Here is a 19,058-nt window from a genome sequence, read left to right as displayed (position 1 = left end):
ACATGCCCTTCTCATACCTGCCTAGAACTCAGTGATGGAGGTGACTCAGGGTCCCTGCCTCCCCAGGGATGCTCCCAACCCAGGGTATCCCATATGCCTACAGCCACACCAAGCCTCCAATTCCAGAACTTCCCATGACATACTCTGGATGAAGCTGGATTTCCAAGATCTGGTGACCCTCAGAGATGGAAGTAAAAGTGACAACAGGCTTGTGGGCATTCCTTCCCAGACCTCAGATTCTGGTCTCTCATTTTCCTGACATGGAGATGGTCCCCAACAAAGATCCAAGCCATGATGCAGGCCATGGCCACCCAGATGTGATGGCCCAGGGAGTAGTCTGGAAGGGCTACAAAGTTTTAGGTGGCTACTTCACTTGAGGGTGCTTGTAGTTTGCTCTTAAAACCCAACACTTTTGCTTTGAATGTGGTGACTAGAATATATGTTCTAATGGGTCTCTTGTAGCACCCTGTTAAGTACCTCCACTCCCGCTATTATTCCTGTAGGGTTATCACTGCTATGCTGAGCCATGTTGGAGCCTGAGGCAAAAGGAAAAGTCAGTAAATGCTGATCCTATCTTTCTTTACATTTTTAGTATTTTTTACATCATGTATTTTGATGTTTTGATGTTTTAAAGTATCACATTAAACTGTTACTTATCTTGTTTTTTTTTTCCACCTTAAATTTGCCTTCTTCATTTGCCCCTTTCCAGCGCTGAGCATTCAAACAGAGATATTGTGACTGACAAAGTTATTTGATGTGAGGCCAGGGGCTCTGGAAAACATGTATCTACAATTGTGGGATCTGTGTAAGGGACAGATAGGAAGGTTGCTGTCCCCCTGCGGCTCCAGCTGACAAGCGCAGAGGGTGTTAGGACTTGCTGTGAGCAGCCTGGTGGCCCCTGCTCAGGCTTTCCTGGCAACACTGGCTGTTTCACAACTGCCCCATTAGAGAGTCTTACTTCTAGTTTGGGCCTGAATTACTGTTCTGAGCAGAGAAGCTAAGATGCCGGACAAGGAGGGAGGATGTTCCTTTGACAGAGCGGATTTCCAGAAGGACTGTAGGGTGGTATGTGCTGACTGAGGAGGCTGGGGAGGCCAAAGCATGGGAGCAGTGGAGGCCATGGGAGAGCAGAGTGCCACACAGCAAGTGGGGACTGGCTTTACATGGCTTTACATGGTGGGGGTGGGGTGGTGGAGCCTCAGTTCCTGGAGGGTGGTGGGAGCAGAGGAGTCCTGTGTGAGTGGGTGGGTACTCATGGCTTGGTTTGCTGTGTGTCTCTGGCTTCAGCACCAGGCATGTGGACAGCTCAGAGATGGGCTGTGAAGGGGCTGTTAGAAAAGATTAGGTGGTTGTGGGTTTGCGGAAGGTGCTGGGCGTTGAGCTCTTTATTTTTATTTTTTAACTTAAGGAGAAAAGGAATAGGTGTTGATGGTAGGTACTTAAACTTCCTCCTGACCTTCAAGAATGAAACATTTGGGCCCCAATCACATAATATTGAATGGAGGACTCCAGGTATGAATCCAGGAGAAGGTTGATTGCATGGACGCTTAGCAGCCCTTCCTCCTGACAAGGGAGGGAGGTGCCACTGGGCATGGCCTTTCTGGCCTGCTTCACTGGATGTTACTAGATTCCTACACTTGGGTAGGTAGATATTCCATTTGTGTTGGAGCTTTTTCTTTTTTTAATGTTTACTTATTTATATTTGAGAGAGAGAAAGAGCAAGAGAGCACAAGCAGGGGTGGGGCAAAGAGAGGGAGACAGAGAATCCAAAGCAGTCTCCGAGCTCTGAGCTGTCAGCACAGACTCCAACACAGGGCTCGAACCCACAAACTGCGAGATCACGACCTGAGCAGAAATTGGACGCTTAACCGGCTGAGCCACCTAGAGGCCCCTATGTTGGAGTTTTAAACAGTTGGACCCAGACATGGCTGCTTTATCAGAGTGTCTACTATATAACTATAATTTTCTGAAAATTTATTTATTTAGTTATTTTTAATTTCCAGTACAGTTAACATACGGTGTTATATTTAAGGTGTACAATGCAGTGATTCAACAATTCTATGTGGTACTCAGTGCTCATCATGATAAGTGTACTTTTAATCTTCTTCACCTATTTCACCCATTCTCCCCCTCCCCCCAATGCACCTCCCCTTTGGTAACTACCAGTTTGCTCTCCATAGTTAAGAGTCTATTTTTTGTTTCTTTGTCTGCATATAATTAAAAAATTTTTAAATGCTTATTTATTTTTGAGAGACAGAGAGAGACAGAGTGCAAGTGGGGGAGGGGCAGAGAGAGAGGAGGACTCAGAATCCGAAGCAGGGTTCAGGCTCTGAGCTGTCAGCACAGATCCCGACAAGGGGCTTGAACTCACGAACCATGAGATCATGACCTGAGTTGAAGTAGGATGCTTAACCAAGTGAACCACTCAGGCACCCCTGTTTGCATACAAATTTTTAATTTGGGGTTGGAGTGAGCCACAATTCCCTGCCCAGAGATGTTAGGAGAACCCCTCCCAAGACATGTGCTAGATAATGCTCCATGGGTTATCCTTTCTACAAACCAAGGCAAAGTCTGCTCTATTCAGCTGCCAGTAGGTCGAACAATGGGTGGATGTCAGGAGAATTTCAGACATGCATTTGGACACCCCCAAAGAGGCGACAGAACTATAATTTCAAGGAACCAAGGGTGCTGTGGTAGCCATGGTGGGGAGCAGGGGTGTGGGCATGTGATTTAGCCTCACATATCAGAGAATGGAAAGCAGAATGTGTGCAGAGGGTTCCTGAGGTAGTAGAACCTGTACACCTTTGAAGAAGAAAGCTGCTCTTCGGGCTGACTCTTGATCTGTCATACAGGTATGTGCTCAAAAGAACAGGAAGCCAGGAAGATTGTGCAGGTAGGCAGCAGCATATGGGACTGGCACTGGGGGTTCTGGAGGATTCTATTGGAAAGCTTGATGGGGAGAAGGAGCAAGGAAGACACTTTAATGCTGCTCCCAAATCCTTCAGTGAAGCTTCATCTCAGTGTTAGGTACATGGATCTGCTGGAAGGGCTTCACAGTGGTGATGTGTGAGTTGGGTTGACATTGCCCTTGGCTGTGCACAATTGAGAGAATAAAACAGCCCATATTGCCCCCCCTTCCCTCCCCTGGAGAAAGGGGACACTGGCAGATGCTGTTGGAGCCAATATGGTAGGTGACAGCCAGTTCCCTGACACGCCCCTGTTATGTCCCTCTGCCCTCCGCATCCCATGTCACCCCTTCCTTCCAGGCAGGTTTGCCTGTGGTCTCCTGGGAGTCAGTGAGTGCTCCCCTCTCTTTGTCTAGGTCTTCCAGCAGGGAAAACACCAAAATCCTCCCACAGAGACACTATAATCCATATAATCTTGTGGATTTAAAAAATTGTCCCAAGTCCAGTCTAATTTTCCAGCTTTGCTAGCTGTTGGAACACATTCTAAACAAAATGAACACTAACCTGTCTCTCCCTCCAGGCCAGGGGTGGGATGAATGTCCCCAGTGGTCTCAGGGGGTCTGGACCCCACCCAGCTTCAGGGTCTGGTCCCTATTCAGCCCCTTCCAACTGCTCCTGGCCACATTTTGCAGTTCCGGGATCTCAGACATGTTTCCAACTATTGTCGTTCATCTTTTCACCTGTCTGTCCTTACATAATATGTGCCGAACAGTGAATGAAGCCATGGTACCTGGCTCTGTATAGGAGAGGCAATGGCCTTGAAAGCATGAATGAATGAGCTTATTTCAGACTGAAGTGAGGGCCATGAGGGAAACGACAAGGCACAGAATGGAGAGTGAGGGGGAAAGGGTGGGAAAATGGAGGTGCAGGCCTGACTGTTGAGAGGCCACCCAGGGATGCTTCCTGCTTCCCAAGACTGGAGTACCTCCCACCCTGAAGCTATCATCCCTAAGACCCTCAGGTCTTCACTGATTCATTGAGCCTCCTCACTCCCACCCAGGCTCCCAAGTCTAAGCAGTTCCCTCCCTCTTGAGCTCTACTCTGCCACCTGGGTGCTGAGGCTGGCTCTCCTCCTACAGGGGCTGGGGAGGGGGGTACGGCAGGAAAGTTTCAGCATGAATTCTGTTCTTTGGCCCTTAGCCATCCATGCAGAAGGGCAGGGATACGGCATAGGGTGGAGAGGAAGGAGGCTGGAGTTGTGAATGCCTGGGAAGAGCCAAGAAGAACTGAGAGAGAGAGAAAGAGAAGAAGAGAGGGAGAGGAAGGATGTAAGAGAGAGAAGAGGGAGGCGCACCCCTTCAAGACCACCACGGATGCTCCTGAATGTGGGGGTGAGGGTGGGGCAGACCTGATCTCTGAGGGTAAAGGAGAAGATCGGCACGAAGTCTGTTAAGCATCATTGCACACCTCGTGAACAGTCTATGACTGGATGTTCTCAGACATTGAGAGTCTGCTCTCTCTGCTTTGTGACTGGCTGTGCGTCTGGGTTCTGAGTGCATTTCTGACAACCACAGCCTAAGAATCCAGACAAACCCATGGGTTTCAAGGCTGCATAATTACTGCATTTGCTTTTTTGGTTCCCAAGTTGATAAATGTCCAACTTAAGGAACTCAGTTTTGGCAATGCAGATAGGTCTTAAAAGGGGCTGGTCTTTGTAGCATGGTGTTGTGAGAACCATTGGTATTTAAAAAGAGCATACCTGATTAATCTTGACTTTACAAAAAAATACATTACAGAACAAAATAGTAACACCTTCTTGAATGAGACCCATTATATGGTACTAACAAAGCAAGTTAAAAGGAAGGGTGAAGAGACAATTCTCTTTGGTTAATGGATGTGGCAAAACAGGATGTATTTGCATTTGTAAATTATTCTCCTCCCATAGTTTTCCTATTGAAGATGGAACTACTGAAATATTTATTAGAGTGGAATGATGGTTTAAGGGGCACAGGGAAGCTGTTAGACATGCTCCTGGTGGCAGAATGAAGTTGGCTTATGGAAACAGCGCAGACAATGTTCTTGAGAGAGATCACTGCCCCACAGTGAGAGTGGGGATTGAGGTTGGCTTGGCTGTGACAAGGGGACCTTCTCACCCTCCAAGTGAGAGGCCATTCAGTTATTTCTGGGCTGTACAAAAATAGGGACTTGATTGGCTTGTGCTTGGAACAAATGGTTTTTAAAAATAAATCAGTGAACCACTGGGAAGTGTCTCATTGTCTTTGCACCAGTGAGTGGCCTGTCTTTGTGTGACGAGGGACAGAGGGCCGTGGGGGGCTGCCAGTAAGCCAAGCAGCACAAGCCTTGGTGGTGCTGGGCTGTATGGGCATCAGTTCTCCGTCTACAACACAGGGCGTGAGGCCAGAGGAGAACCCACCTCTGAAGTGCTTTCAGTTCTCCAGGAAGGAAAACAACGTAAATCGTAAATCAAGTGGAGCTGGTTTTATCACAGCTTTGCCCAGATGCTTCCGAGGCAGCCACCACTGCTAGTTTCAAACGGCTCAGAAATCAAAGTCTCCCTGCTTCGTTGTTGATGTCCCACGTCATCGGGTCTCACAGATTCATCCTCATATTAAAGAGCTAACCCATTTTTCTTCCTGTGGTTGAGTTTTTTTCCCCCTTTTAAAATCAAAGCTACACGCACCGAAGAGAACTTCTCACTTATTGACCGTTTGATGCAGATAAATTGCAAATGGAAAGGTGCTCAGCAAAATGAATGCCACAGCTGTTAGCTTCATCAATGGGAGCTCGCAGTTTGCAAGCAGCGCCCATTACGCATCCCTGCAACTCTCTCTATTCTCTGCTCTTTGAATAATTTATCTGCAGGAAATCCAAATTGCCAAGGCACGCTTTAACCTAGCAGAATGATTGCCAATTTCCTTGGGAAAACTGACAAAAAAAAAAAAAAAAAAAAAGAGCTGTAGATTGCATTTCAGCTGAAAGCAGGCGCCCGGCAATCAGACGCATTAGCTCCATTGTGCGGCCTACATCGGAAGGCATTGCGCTCGGGCTCAGTGCAGATGACATTTGAAGGCTCATAAATGTAATGAAGTCCCTTTGACACCTGCTCCTCTCTTCACTTTAAATATGAGTCATTGGTCCACGGGGAACCTCTGCTTTAAAAATAGAGATTATAGTAATTGTCTTCCAAGCTTTTGGAAGGCTGTAATAAACGCAGAGCTCATGGCACCGTGGCTCTGCAGCCTGGGGTCGACAGGTTGCATAAATTACCCCAGGTTTTGATTTTTCTTCCTTAACAAATCACATAAATCACTGCATGTTAGTGCCACCGGGCGGGGGGGAGGTTCACTTTGCGAATTTTGTCTTACCTCTTGGGGGGATTCCTTCTCTTCCTTGGAGGGTGGTACCTCAGCACTTGTCCCTTGCAGGTCTTTAGGCCCTACAGCCCCACTTTTGTAGCCCTTCCTTGCTTTCTCCTGCTTCTCTTCCCACTGTCTGGCTTTCCCTTTGACGACCTCGGCTGCGGCCTGGGACAGGTGGTGAGCCCTGTGGGTCCTGGCTCTCCTGGAGCCTCCTGGGGCTCCTGGGGTGCCTGGGGTTCATCCTGCCAGGCGGAGGTCCCTCCCCACTGGGCCTCTCTCCCTTGGAGACAAGGAATGTTTCAGGGGTCCACCCATCTCCTACCTCTTCATTACATATCTGCCCAGATTTGTCTGGGTGACATAGGTCCAAGATCCTAGGTGATGACCTGTAGCCCCTGGGGGCGTCCCCCACCTCAAGCCTCTCTGTGACCTTTGTCCCCAGGCTTCACCCTCCTGTAGGCTCTCCCTCGACTCCCTCATGGGACTACACAGGCAGTGTTCCCCTTGGAAGTTAGCAGGGGGCAGGGAATGTGGGGTATACTGATGGGCTCGTGTGGGGTGGCCAGAGGATATGAGGGGTTCTCCACTGTGTGGGGTGCCCCATGCCCCTTGGGAAGCTCTACTCACCCTCTCCTGGGAGAAGGGACATCCCTGGGAGGGTGGACTGTGGGTCCTGTCCAGATGGCCCCTTGGCCTGCATTCCTGTTTTTAACCGGCTTTCACCTGAGACTGGTTCCCACCTCTAAAGCTGGGCTATATGGTACAGTGGCCACGGGCACTTAGCATGTGGCCGGGGACACTGAGATGTGCTGTGAATCCAGGAGACATGCCGGGTTTCTCAGAGTTAGCATAAAACAGAATCCAATTCATAATTTTTTATACTGATTACTGTTGAAATGATGTTTTGGATAGGTTAGGCTAAGTAAAGTTTACTATTAAAATCTGCTTCATGTTTCCTTTTACATTTATAACATGACTATTAGAACATTTACAGTGGTGTCATAACTTGCATTTCGTTTCCCCAGGGTGGTGGTGCCTTGGCGGCCCCTGTACCTCTCAGAGCACACGCTCATGGAGTGTAGGAGCACACACTCATCGAGCATAGGAGCACACACTCATTGAGTGTCCCGTCTCACGTTAGGGAAGGTCTGCTCAGGCTGCCTGTCCTTGGGCTCTCCCTGGGACGGCACAGTAAAAATCGAAGTCATTCATTTCTGGACACTTTGTGGAGGCCTGTTCTAGTCCCAGCCACCTGTTTCTAAGAGGATGATCCCAGTGTGGTAAGGCACTCACTCCTGTGGGAAGCCGGGCTCTGGGGCCCAGTGGGTGACCTGCCATGGTGCCTTAGCACCTGCCACCCCCCGTGAGTGCTGGGTGGAACCCTCAGCCTTGCCAGGAGGCCATATTCTATGAGACCCTAACATTTGTGAAGAGCTGGTGGGTGGGGTAGGGCTCCTGCCTGAGGTTCCTGCTCGGGTGTGTGTGGGGCAGTGGGAGGGCTGGGAGCAGGAGGCAAGGGACACCCCCCACCCCCCGCCCTTGACTGGTGGTCTCTGTCCTGAAGCACCTCCCCTGTACCTGTTGCTCCTGGTCTCAGGCCTCCCCCTCCTCGGAGCTCACTCCTTGTCTTTCTGTGTCACAGATTCACCTTCACCAGTAAAACTTGAGCCAGAAAACGGCTGGAGGTCCAGTGTGGCCCTCGAGGGGTGGTTCTGTGCTGGGTTTCGGTTAACATCACAGTTGTTTTTGCTTGCAGATGAGCTTAGAACATGAGGATAAGCGGGCTCGTACGCGATCCAAGGCCCTCCGAGGTGAGTGCCGTCCCCTCCCAGCTGGGTCTGGCTGTGAGTCCCAGGCCCTAAAGCAGTAAATGTCACTTTCCTCAGGAAAACAGAACCCCACAGTGATGACCAGGCCCTGGGATGCTCCTCCCCTTATGCTGGGCAGTTGGGGTCCATGGGTCTGGTGGCTTCAGGCCTCTTCAGCTTCAAGGTGCCTAGGAGGGCTGCTGTGGGGCCCAGACAAAGCTGCCTGGGGTGGAGGTGAGGAGGCAGGCAGTCCCACAGAGTGGGGAAAGCAGAGCTCGCCCAGCAGACCTTTCTGTTTGGAACTGAGATGCTGCCAGGCTCCCGTCACCAGCCTCCTTGCCTCCCAGGACATCAGTCTTGGTGCTGGATGGCCATGGGCAGTTGTCAGATTTAACTGGCAGTGGGGTGGGGAGACAGGGAGCCAAGGCCCTGCTGAACCCTTGGCCAGCCTCACCTCCCTGACTCCATGAGCACACACGGGCCAGGGCTACGTGTCCCCGTGCGTGGGTGGCCTTCACGGAGGGGCTAGAACACTGAGCTTCTCAGGTGAGCTGCCCAGTTGGACCCTGGTGCATGTTGCCCCCGGTGGCCTACATCATTGAGGGACCAGCCGCTCAGCCCATCTGTTCTCTCTGTCCAGCTTTATCTGCTGGGTCAAGTTTCCTGCTGGAAGCTGACTTCTAGCTGCAATTAGAGAAAGGGAAACCATCCTGGCCCCGAGGGCCCAGAGAGCCTGTATTAGGTGGGGCGTCTGACCCAGTCTGCAAAACTACCAGCCTCTCGTGGGGAGAGTCTGGCACAGCATCAGGTTAGAGGTGGCAGCTCGCTCTACTGGACCCTGCAGGACATACCAGGAGGTCAGGAAAGGACGGGGTTCCATTCTCACTGGGATTGCCTCCGCTTTTTATTCCATTTGTGCCATGAGGGCGATGTGCCTTTTCAATTCGGACTCCCACATGTGTTTCCCTGTTTCTCTCTTTCTCTCACCCAGTGCCCCCAGAGCCCACAGGTGCCGACCTCAGGTAAGAAAGGCTTTCTGCTAGCTCCCAGCATTGCGCATGCCTGTGACCCCGAACACCCAAAATGTCCCACACTGGGCACTTTGGACTGACCAAGCACACCCCTGGACCCCTTTCCTCCTCGCCATGAGTCCAGCTGTCTTCACCTTTCTCGGCCCTCCCTCCACCTCTGTCCTGGCCCTACCATGCAGCCAGCCTCGACACAGGGGCACAGATACGCTCGCATCTGGTCACCACCAGGCCCTGGTAGTCCCCACGGTCCCCAGCCAGCAACAAGGTGCTGTGTTAGTGGGCTCTCACAAATGCTTCTGTGTCTGGTGGTTTGGCCAGAGTTGAGGAAGCTGGCTGTCCAGGTCCCAAGTTTTCCGCTGACTCTAGATGCAGACAGTGTTTTTGTGTGTTGGTGATCTTGTAATGGCTTAGCCCTGTGACTTTCCAGATTCTAGGTCACGTCTCACAAGGCATGAGCACCCTGAGGAGGAAGGGAGGACAGCCTACTGCGGAGATTTGCTGGGTCAGGGCAGAGGGGCCAGGCTCTCCTCCCCAGAGGTCGACTTGCCCTCACCTGCTTGCTTCTGTCCTGGGCTCGGCTCCTGGGGCTGTGGGGGGTGGGGGTGGGGGAGGCCAGAGAGAAAGCCGCCCCAGTGCTTGTGTGTAAGGACTGCTCCCCCAGCACCACCCACACATCCTTTGGACTTGCGACTCTGTGGGCCTGGGCTCTTCTGGTGCCAGCCCTCAGTGCTGTTTTGCTCAGACAGCGCTGATGACGTCCTGCAACCAACCAAGAAAATCAGCCCCTAGTTCTCCCCACCTTTTCTGAGGAGGGGTAGTGTCAATGTGTTCTGGCTCAAACATGAGAGAAGAAAGGGAAGTGATGTTGTTGAGGGTCCCAGTGTGTCAGGTGGGCACCAGGGGCCCCATTTAATTTTCACAAATTTCGTGTAAGTCGAAGCCAGGCTTGGACTGCAGCTGAGGTCACCTGCCAGAGGCTCATCCTTGGAGGAAGGAAGGGCTCCAAGCCCACCCTCTTTCCAATAGCAGCTCTGGTGCTGAGCACACCACAGAGCCCCCAGTGCCCCCTGCACCCTGAGACGGTGGGCAAGGACTGTATCGGCTTGGTGCTCTGTCCATGCTCAAGGGCCACGGGTGACAACCACACCCCAGGGGGGGTTTCTGTGATCTTCCAGACTTCCAGCTGGGGACAAACAGAACAGTCTAGTTTCTGAGGGTCAGTGATGTTCCTTCCCTGCTCTCTCTGCCACCAGCCTGGAACAGTTCTTCCTATGTAACTGCATCAATCCAGGGCATCAGCGCTTCTCAGTTCTTAGGGGGAAAGAGTCTCACTAAACTGCACAAGCCTGGGGCCAGGACTGTCATCGTCGTCTTCTTCTTCCATTTCTTCTTCTAAATTTATTTTGATTAAAAAATTTTTTTTCAATGCTTATTTATTTTTGAGAGACAGAGAGAGACAGAGCATGAGCAGGGGAGGGGAGGAGACAGAGGGAGACACAGAATCCGAAGCAAGCTCCAGGCTCTGAGCTGTCAGCACAGATCCCGACTGGGGGGCTTGAATCTCACCAACTGTGAGATCGTGATCTGAGCCGAAGTCAGACACTTAACCGACTGAGCCACCTAGGTGCCCCGTCTTCTCCTCCTCTTCCTCCTCCTCCTTATTCTTCTTAATGTTTATTTATTTTTGAGAGAGAGACAGACAGAGCGTGAGAGGCAGAGGGGCAGAGAGAGGAGACACAGAATCCGAAGCAGGCTCCAGGCTCTGGGCTGTCAGCACAGAGCCCAACGTGGGGCTCAAACTCATGGACTGTGAGATCATGACCTGAGCCAAAGTCAGACGCTCAACTTACTGAGCCACCCAGGCACCCCAGGACTGTCTTATTCTTCACCAGACCTGTTGATGAGTGGCTTTTGCCAGCCAGGGAAAGGAGAGGACCCCAGAGTGTCCCAGCATCCCTCTAACTGTTGAGGCTATAAGTTGGTAACAGAAAGGAAGGGGCACAAAGGGAGGCCACACACTCAGAGCCCAGGTGTGTGGCGATCTCTGCTATAGCTGCACAGCATAGTGTTGCTCTTAGGACACGGTTCCCAGTGCTATTATTGTCCTGTTTGTGAAGTGGGGAAACCGAGGCTCAGAGGGCTAAAGTTTGTCCAACCACAAGAGCAGAATCACACACTCCACTGCTCAAAGCCCTAGCCTCGGTCACAGGGTGGGAGGGTGAGGGTGGAAAGGCAGCCAGACCAGGCCGATGGAAGCTGCACAGAACACGCTTTCCCTGAGCACAGGGTTAGCTCGCTGGAGGGGAGGTGCCCTCTCTGATGGGTGGACCAGTGGATGGATGCTCAAAGGGGCAGGGGCACAGGGTGAGAGCTGGTTTCCAGGAGGAGGTACCACTTCCCCTGGGCCGTGTGACGTTCAGTGGGACATCTTCAGGACAGTGAAGGGGAGGAGGCTGGGCACCTGAGGAAGCTCTGGGGTTTGGTAATAGCAGTTAATTTTGGCAACAGATGAAGTTATGGCAGCAGTTGGAAAGGCAGATCCAAAGGGCTGGGTATTCTCTCATAATTCTGCAATAGCAGAACCAAAAATGACTCTGAAAATAGATTTGTTTTGAAATATTCTCAGAGAGGACCCAGCCAGTGCATGGGAGAGGGTTGCATGAACACCTTCATTTTTTATGTGGTCTCAACCTATTTACTTGGTGATAGTGAGACCCTTATATTTTTTAGTGGGGAAACTGACTAACGCATTGATGTCTGCTAGCAGCAAGGTCTTCGGCAATTCTTCCGGTTTTGGGGAATGGCTGCTTGGAGTGAAATGGAGAGGTCTATGCCAAAAAACTGCCCATGTCCTGCCGGGAAGGTGCCAGTCATTCCTGTGTTCACAACCGTACACCGGCCGTGAGCTACACGTGGGGTTGTGATCTGTGGTGCCCTCGTGGCTCTCACCCCTTTATTTGCACGTCAGCCGCCCTAGGCACCTTTGTGCCACAAGAATGGGCAAACGCTGCAAGCCAGGACTTCTTCCCCCTCTGGCACGGCAGCGGCTGTGCTGCCTAAGCAGAACAGACCCCCGTCCTGGTGAGGTGTACACGAAAGACGCCAGCACAGGGAGAGAACTCACTGGGACCTGGAAGAGAAACGTTGTGATGTTAGATGAAGTCATGCAGCATCACTGGAAGGGGGGCTGCGTTAGGGTGAAGCTCCACCTGGGAGCCTCGCCACACGGATGAGGGAATGATGCCTCCCAGAACTTGCTGCCATCCCCTGCTCCGGTCTGTCTCTTCCCCAGCTCACGCAGAGCTCCCAGGAAGCTGCTTGTTCTCGGAGCAGTGGCATGGCGGCTGTTGTGATGAGAGCAGAGCAGAAGGTTGGCAAGGAGTGGGTGAGGCTCTCATCGCCTTCTCCTGCCTCTGGAGCCCACTTTGCTGCTCCGTGCCCTGAAGTTAACACCGAGCGCCCAAGAGAGAGCAAATGGATCTGGTGTTTTTCCCCTTCACGTTAGTGAAGAACCAATAGACACTTCATTTGTGTCTTGGTCTGGGCCCATCTGCCGTCACACAACTTCAGAGTGACTCTGCTAGAGGCGACGGCTAGTGTGAAGTTGGGGCACCCAACTCCTCTGCAGACGGAAGTGGTTGGACCCCTTCTGGAGCCGCCTCCAGGTTCCAGGAGAGTTGCCCATCTGTCACCACTGCACCCTGGTTCCCACCCAGCCCACCTGACCTCAGCTGAGGGCCTCCTGTGAGCCAGTGGTCAGCTCCTGCCTATGGGACAGATGGGAGTGGGGGCAGAGTTCTCCACCTGTCTCCAGGGGGCTGGAGGGAGGCCAATCCCTTGGAGGAACGGGAGCTGAGTGTGGGGCTCCAGCTGGGATCTGGCTCCTCCTGGCCTCGGCCTCGGCCTCGACTTCCCTTGACACCTGTTGTCTATGTTCAGACACCTCAGAGCGGTGGCCCGGACCCTGCTCAGTGCTGACTGTGAGTAGGCAGTCTGTAAGCCTTCCTGACCATCTCTCCGTCTCTGCCACACTCAGGGAGCCTGGGGGGTTCAGGGACAGGGTTTGGCTGGGTCTTCCTCATCCCACATGCTGGGAAGAGGCTCCAGATGCCTGGAGCTGGTGCTGCTTCCACACTCTGGCCCTGAGCACCCTCTGGGCCTCAGCGACGCCACGCTGGGGAAGCTTGTAGGGGAAGCTGTGTGAACTGGGAGGCATAGGCTGCTGGCGTTGCAGCCCCTGGGCTTTGGTCAGGTCTCACGTTGCCCTTGTTGGACATTCCCTTGGCTGCTGCGTGGGGGGCAGGAGCGTGGGGGTTCCAGCCTCTCCTCCCAGAGTGGCCCTCACCTGCTCCACACACGTGGGCTCCCAGCCTATCCTGCTCCGTTTAGGCTAGAGGCCAGGACTCTTCTGAACTGGCTGGTGGAGGTGTGGCTTGGAGCTGGTGACGTGTTTGGGGGCAGTGCCAGTGGCCTGCAGGCCTCCACGGCAGCTGTCACATAATTGCCTGATTAACTCAGTGATTAATCGGCTAATTGGGACCTCAGCTTCAAATCCCCAATAACAAGGACCTTTTGTGAAAAGTCTCAAAGCTAGCTCTTGAGAGAGTGAAAGCAAGCATGGGGCATAGATTTTAGAATAGACAGGCTGGGGGCAGCGCTAAGTCCTGTCTGTCTGGAAAGGAAATCCACGACGAAATGTGGCACGTCTTCCCTCCCTGTCTCCCATTCTCTCCCCACTTCCTCCCTTTCCTCCTTTCCCCTTCTTCCCTTTCTCCTTTCCTTTCTGACTTTTAAACCCATGAAAACCAGCACTGAGATCAGCCATGGTGGCCATGGGCTGCAGGGAGGGCCTCAGGGACACTGTTGCTTCCCCTTGCTACCCCGAGGGCTGTTGGTGAGCTCAGGGTGGGTGGGGCTCTGTCTCCACAGACTGTTCTGTTTCTCCCCGACCGGTTGATAAGTGTGGCCTGCGTGGCTACTTGGGCCCACAGTGCTCTGCAGTCAGGTCCGTGATCAATCAAATTAGAAACTATCAGGTGTGTCTAGACGGAAGTCTAGGGCCCTGCCCCTTCTGGGGCCCACCCCGTCCTTCCCTCGCCGGATCTGGGAGAGCCTGATCTGCGGTGGGGAGCTCTGACCCCGTGATGCCAATCCTAGATCTAAAACCTAAAAACAAGGTCTTCCTGTCTTGGGCACCTGGGGACGGCCCCTCCCGGGAGGAGCTCAGGTGCCCCTCCTCTGGGTGATCTTCCATGCTGTCTCTGTTTCTCCGGGCATCAATTGGCCATTCCGGACAATGAGGTGATGGCAGCTTCTTGCACTCTGTGGCTTGTGGATGTGCTCAGCGGCCCACAGGACCGTGGCCTCGCATGGAGCTGACTCTAGAAGTGGGTTGGGTGGCGTACCCTGTGCCCACGATCAGAAGTTTCCAGAGCTTTCTGGGGTTTGGTTCAGTGGGGAGACAGATGACAGTGGAGAGTGGGGAACTCCTGGGGGCCGCACCTTTAACCGCATTTCCTGGCTCCTGGGGGGGAAGCACGAGGCCCAGCGGCACCCCCACCCACATCTTATGGCAGTCTCTAGGTCACCAGCCTTCCTAGACTCACCTTCCTGCACCAGGCTGCAGGTTCTGGAGGAGGGTCGCAGCTGGGGGCCTGTAGCTTGGGCCAGGCCTGGATATTTACATAGAGCCGTTCCTGCCTGGAGGTACTTGCTTACTTTGCCAGGCCAAGGGCATGCCTGGCAGGGGCTGCAGGCCTCACAGCACCAGCGATGGCCATGGAGAAGCCCAGTGTTTCTGCTCTGCCCTTGGGCCAGCCTCAGGTGCTGGTTCTGGGGGCTCCACAGAGGGTCCTGTGTCCCAGCTGCTTGGAAGCCTGCAGTTGGCCTGCAGTGGGAAAGACTTATCCACAGAAAAAAGAAGCCATCTAGGAGGCGCCGATGTTGGAAGTCTTGGTCTCGTACATACAGATCTTTAATTAAACACACTCATAAAATTGTAATGAACCATTCGTTTATTTAAATGGGGTGAGTTATTTCATTAATTTTTAGCAAACTGCAAGCAGCCATTCTGAGACGCACTGTTTGGAGACAATCTTCTGCTCCTCAGGGTGAGGGCCTGGGGTGGGCGGGTCCTTCCACTGAGTGACCAGTCCTGCTTGTCTCCCCCCAGCTGCCCCACCCCAGGGTGCACCGGCTCAGGACACATCCGGGGCAAGTACTCCAGGCACCGCAGGTAAGGTAAGGGGGTTCCTGGGAGAGATGTTGGGCTGCTGGGGAGCTGGAACCCCACTCCTGGCCCTTTTGTAGATCTAGAACCTTCCATTTCCACCTGCGGCTGCTGAGGCCCGTGTGGTCATGCCATATCATGCCGCAGTCTCTCTGTTGGGGGCTGTAAGGCTGGATGAGTCCATGGGGGAGAGCTCAGAGCAGACCTCGTACACACTGGTGACCCAAATGACCTGGTTGTCACTGTTGTCATCCTGGGGTGTCAGCTTGACTTCAGTGGGTGAGGGTGTGCAGGGTCTGGAGGTGGAGAAGGAAGGGCCCCGGGGACCCTGCTGACCTGCTTGGTGGGAGGAAGCGGGCTGTGTCCGACAGAGGGTGTGAAGCAGAGCTGCCTGGGGCCAGTCCCCTCCCCCTCCCAACAGGGGGTGCCGTTGGGATGGGACTGCTGAGGTTAGGTCTCATGAGAGAAGCAGGAAATAATCTAAGTTTTTAATGTGGACAATTAATGTAAAATTTTAAACACATCAGCCTGCCAGTCTTGAATGTGGGGCTTCTGGCTTGGGTTGGTGATGAGACGCAAAGACAAACTTTCACAACAGGGAAAGGGGCTGCGGAGGGTGAGGGGAGGAGCCGGAGGGAGGACCCCCCGGGGGTGTTGACAAGGTGGCCCTTGGCCTGGTCTCCTTCCTCCCAGTTTGCAGAGCTGCCCTCTGGCCAAGAAGAGGAAGCTGGAGGGTGCCCAGCCAGAGCACCTGGTGTCCAAGCGGAAGTCCCACCCCCTGAAGCTGGCTCTGGACGAGGGCTACAGTGTGGACACCGACGGCAGTGAGGATGCTGAGGTGAAGGACGCCTCTGTTTCGGATGAATCGGAAGGAACTCTGGAGGAGGACGAGGCTGAAATGTCAGGACAGGAGGAGATTCATCGTCCTGAACCAGCTGAAGGTGCTTTGTGGCTCTTTCTCCCCTGAAATAAAGGGCGCTTAGTGTGGCCCTGGAGAATCACAGCCTGTGAGTGGGGAGGGGGCCCACTCTGAGTTAGTGAAAGGGCTGCCGAGGAAGCCATTCCTGAGAACAAGCGAGGTCTTGTCCTGACATTTGTTGGGGCTTCCTGGAGAGGGGCCGGTACAGGGTGCTTGGGGGGTCTGTGGGCGCATCTCTGTGCGAACACTGTGTGTATGATTGTGGATGTGTGCCTATGTGCATATGAGAGATGGATGGACAGATGGACATGGGCTGTGCGTCTGTGCTTGGGGGAGGGTCTCATGTACAGCAGAGGGGGATAGACCCCACTCCACTTGGCGCTGGGAAAGAATAGCCTGGGGGTGGGAGTGAGGGGTCTGCTTGGCATCAGATGAGACTCTGTGGGGGTGCCCAGGGAAGCCTGGAGCGGCAGGGGGAAATGAAGGGATTCCTTGTTTCACTTTCTTCCCTGTGGGGCTCAGCAGCACCAGCCTCGTTGGGGCACCCAGACTTTGGCAAATGCTGGTGTAAAAGTGTCCATGTCCCCCAAGAACGTTGGCAGACTACAGAACCCTGGGGGTGGGACTGAGACCTGAGGTCCAAATCCCCCAGCACCCCCCACCCCAAAGCTGCCTGTGTCTTCTGAACCTGCAGGGTCTGAGATGGAGCTTTATTTTGTTTTGGAGCCAACTCAGGGAGAGTCCTTACACTCACCTCCCTCCCGAGTCTTCGGTTGTGTCTCAAGCGGTGTGTGGCCCCAAGGGCTCTAGGTAGAAAGGACTAGCTTGCCTGCTTTCTTACAGAGGAGTGAGTTTGGGGTCTGGGCACCGGCCCTGGCTGGGCTCCTCTGGGAATGGTCAGACGGCAGGGCTGGCTCCTGCACCCTGGACACTCCTGCCGACTGTCCTCCAGGGCCTGTGTGTGGCGAACACCTGCTACGTCATAGCCATGGCAGTTAAGAGGTTCAACTTTGAGTCTTTTGAAAACATAAATTCATTTAGTACTTGCTAATTATGGAGCAATTAAAAAAAACCCGATGGGTGCTTTAAGCTCCATCTTATGAGATGCAGGTTTACTTGATTTGAGAAAGTAAACATCGAGGGGAGGACCGTTAGTAAAACATATCGGAGTGTTCCTCAGCTTCAAAGACAGCAGTGACTACTCCATCTAGGACCAAAAATAAGCTCACCGTGTCTCCAGGTCCAGGCAGAGGGGCTGGCAGAAATGACCACAGCCCCAGGCTGTGCTGGGACAGCCTGCCTCTTGTGCTCTTCACACTTGTTTCCGATTTTGTGCAGGAAGGAGCCCTGTCAAGCCCCACTTCGGATCCAACCCCATCAGCAGCCCCACGGGCCCCACCAAGGGCAGCTACAGCAGTTATCAGGAGATCATCGCCACTTCTCTCCTAAATTTGGGCCAGATTGCCGTAGAGACGCTAGTTGGGGAGGATTTGGGTCAGGTGGCCAAGCCGGGCCCCGGTGTTGTGCACCTGGTGCAGGAGGAGGCCGAAGAAGGGGCCACCAGTGATGAGGGGGAGAAGGACGTGTTCATCCGGCCAGAGGATACAGAGGAAGTCGTGGAAGTCGCCAGGGAACGCTCCCAGGAGCTGGGTCCCCAGTCTGGGGAGGGCATGGTCAGCGAGGAGTCAAGCAAGATGAAAGTCAACCTGGGTGATGAGGAGGAGGAGGAGGAGGAAGAGGAGGAGGAGGGGGAGGAAGAGGAGGAGGAGGAAGAGGAGGAGGAGGAAGAGGAGGAGGAGGAAGAGGAGGAGGAGGAAGAGGAGGAGGAGGAAGAGGAGGAGGAGGAGGAAGAGGAGGAGGAGGAAGAGGAGGAGGAGGAAGAGGAGGAAGAAGTAGCCGCTCCCGATGTGATCTGTCAGGAGGATGCCCCCCATGCCCCCACCCAGAAGGCCCCGGAACCCCGGCACCCAGCATCTCCCAGCCCCAAGCCCGAGTACTCTGTCATCGTGGAGGTGCGCTCTGATGATGGCAAGGACGAGGACTCGCGCTCCCAGAAGTCTGCAGTCACTGATGAGTCAGAGATGTATGACATGATGACACGCGGGAACCTGGGCCTCCTGGAGCAGGCCATTGCCCTGAAGGCTGAGCAGGTGCGAGCCGTCTGCGAGCCAGGCTGCCCACCCACCGAGCAGGGCCAGCCGGGCCCTGGTGAACCGGGCAAGGTGGTGAGGCCTCTGGATGCCGCACGGAAGAGCTACTGCAGCAAAGGTAGGGCTGGAGGCCCGGGCCTGCACACCCATCCTTAACGCCTCCGTCCAGGGTCGTCCGCAGCAGGCATGGATGCGGGCCGGGTGAGAGGCGTGCTCACACTTCTCACAGAGGGCGATCCAGAGACAGACGCAGGGCTCCAGGTGGGAGGAGGAGCGTGGGAGGGGCAGTGAGCTGGCCCCAGCACCTCAGGCACAGCCCGGGGGGCCCAGCTGGGTCATGGAGAGACACAGGCAGACCCTGGGGGGACACACCTGGGTCATGAAGAGACTCGAGTGAGCCCTGGGGAGCCCCCGCTGGAAGACAGGTGGGGACACAGGGCCCAGATTTTCTGGGAATCCTCACGTGAGACAGGCCTGGGGCAGATACTGAGGGACACAGCTCTCAAGGGGACCCCCTTCAGGATGGCACAGGTGTGGGGGAAAGCTGCTTGGAGCCCAGATTCGGGCCAGCACAAGTCTTGAGGGAACACAGACACAAGGAGACCTAGGTAAATGTGATACAAATTTAGGGACAG

The 19,058-nt window shown here is 53.9% G+C and overlaps 1 protein-coding gene across 6 annotated transcripts in view; it reads left to right on the top strand.

Annotated features, from left to right (window-relative positions):
* Positions 1-19,058, top strand: part of MYT1 (myelin transcription factor 1) — a 72,771-nt gene that overhangs the window by 23,093 nt on the left and 30,620 nt on the right. For 5 of the 6 annotated variants that reach the window (XM_019426212.2, XM_019426211.2, XM_019426213.2 and 2 more), the window contains exons 3-7: positions 8,043-8,097; positions 9,086-9,116; positions 15,298-15,360; positions 16,048-16,295; positions 17,612-18,541. In XM_019426212.2, coding sequence (XP_019281757.2) covers positions 8,043-8,097; positions 9,086-9,116; positions 15,298-15,360; positions 16,048-16,295; positions 17,612-18,541 — 1,327 coding nt within the window. The remainder of the gene's footprint in view (positions 1-8,042; positions 8,098-9,085; positions 9,117-15,297; positions 15,361-16,047; positions 16,296-17,611; positions 18,542-19,058) is intronic. The other variant, XM_053889974.1, reaches the window with a different exon arrangement.

The sequence above is a fragment of the Panthera pardus genome, unplaced genomic scaffold, assembly GCF_024362965.1.
Source record: "Panthera pardus isolate Hobbes unplaced genomic scaffold, ASM2436296v1 HiC_scaffold_25, whole genome shotgun sequence".
Lineage (NCBI taxonomy): Eukaryota > Metazoa > Chordata > Mammalia > Carnivora > Felidae > Panthera > Panthera pardus.
This window is presented reverse-complemented; position numbering and strand designations above follow the sequence as displayed.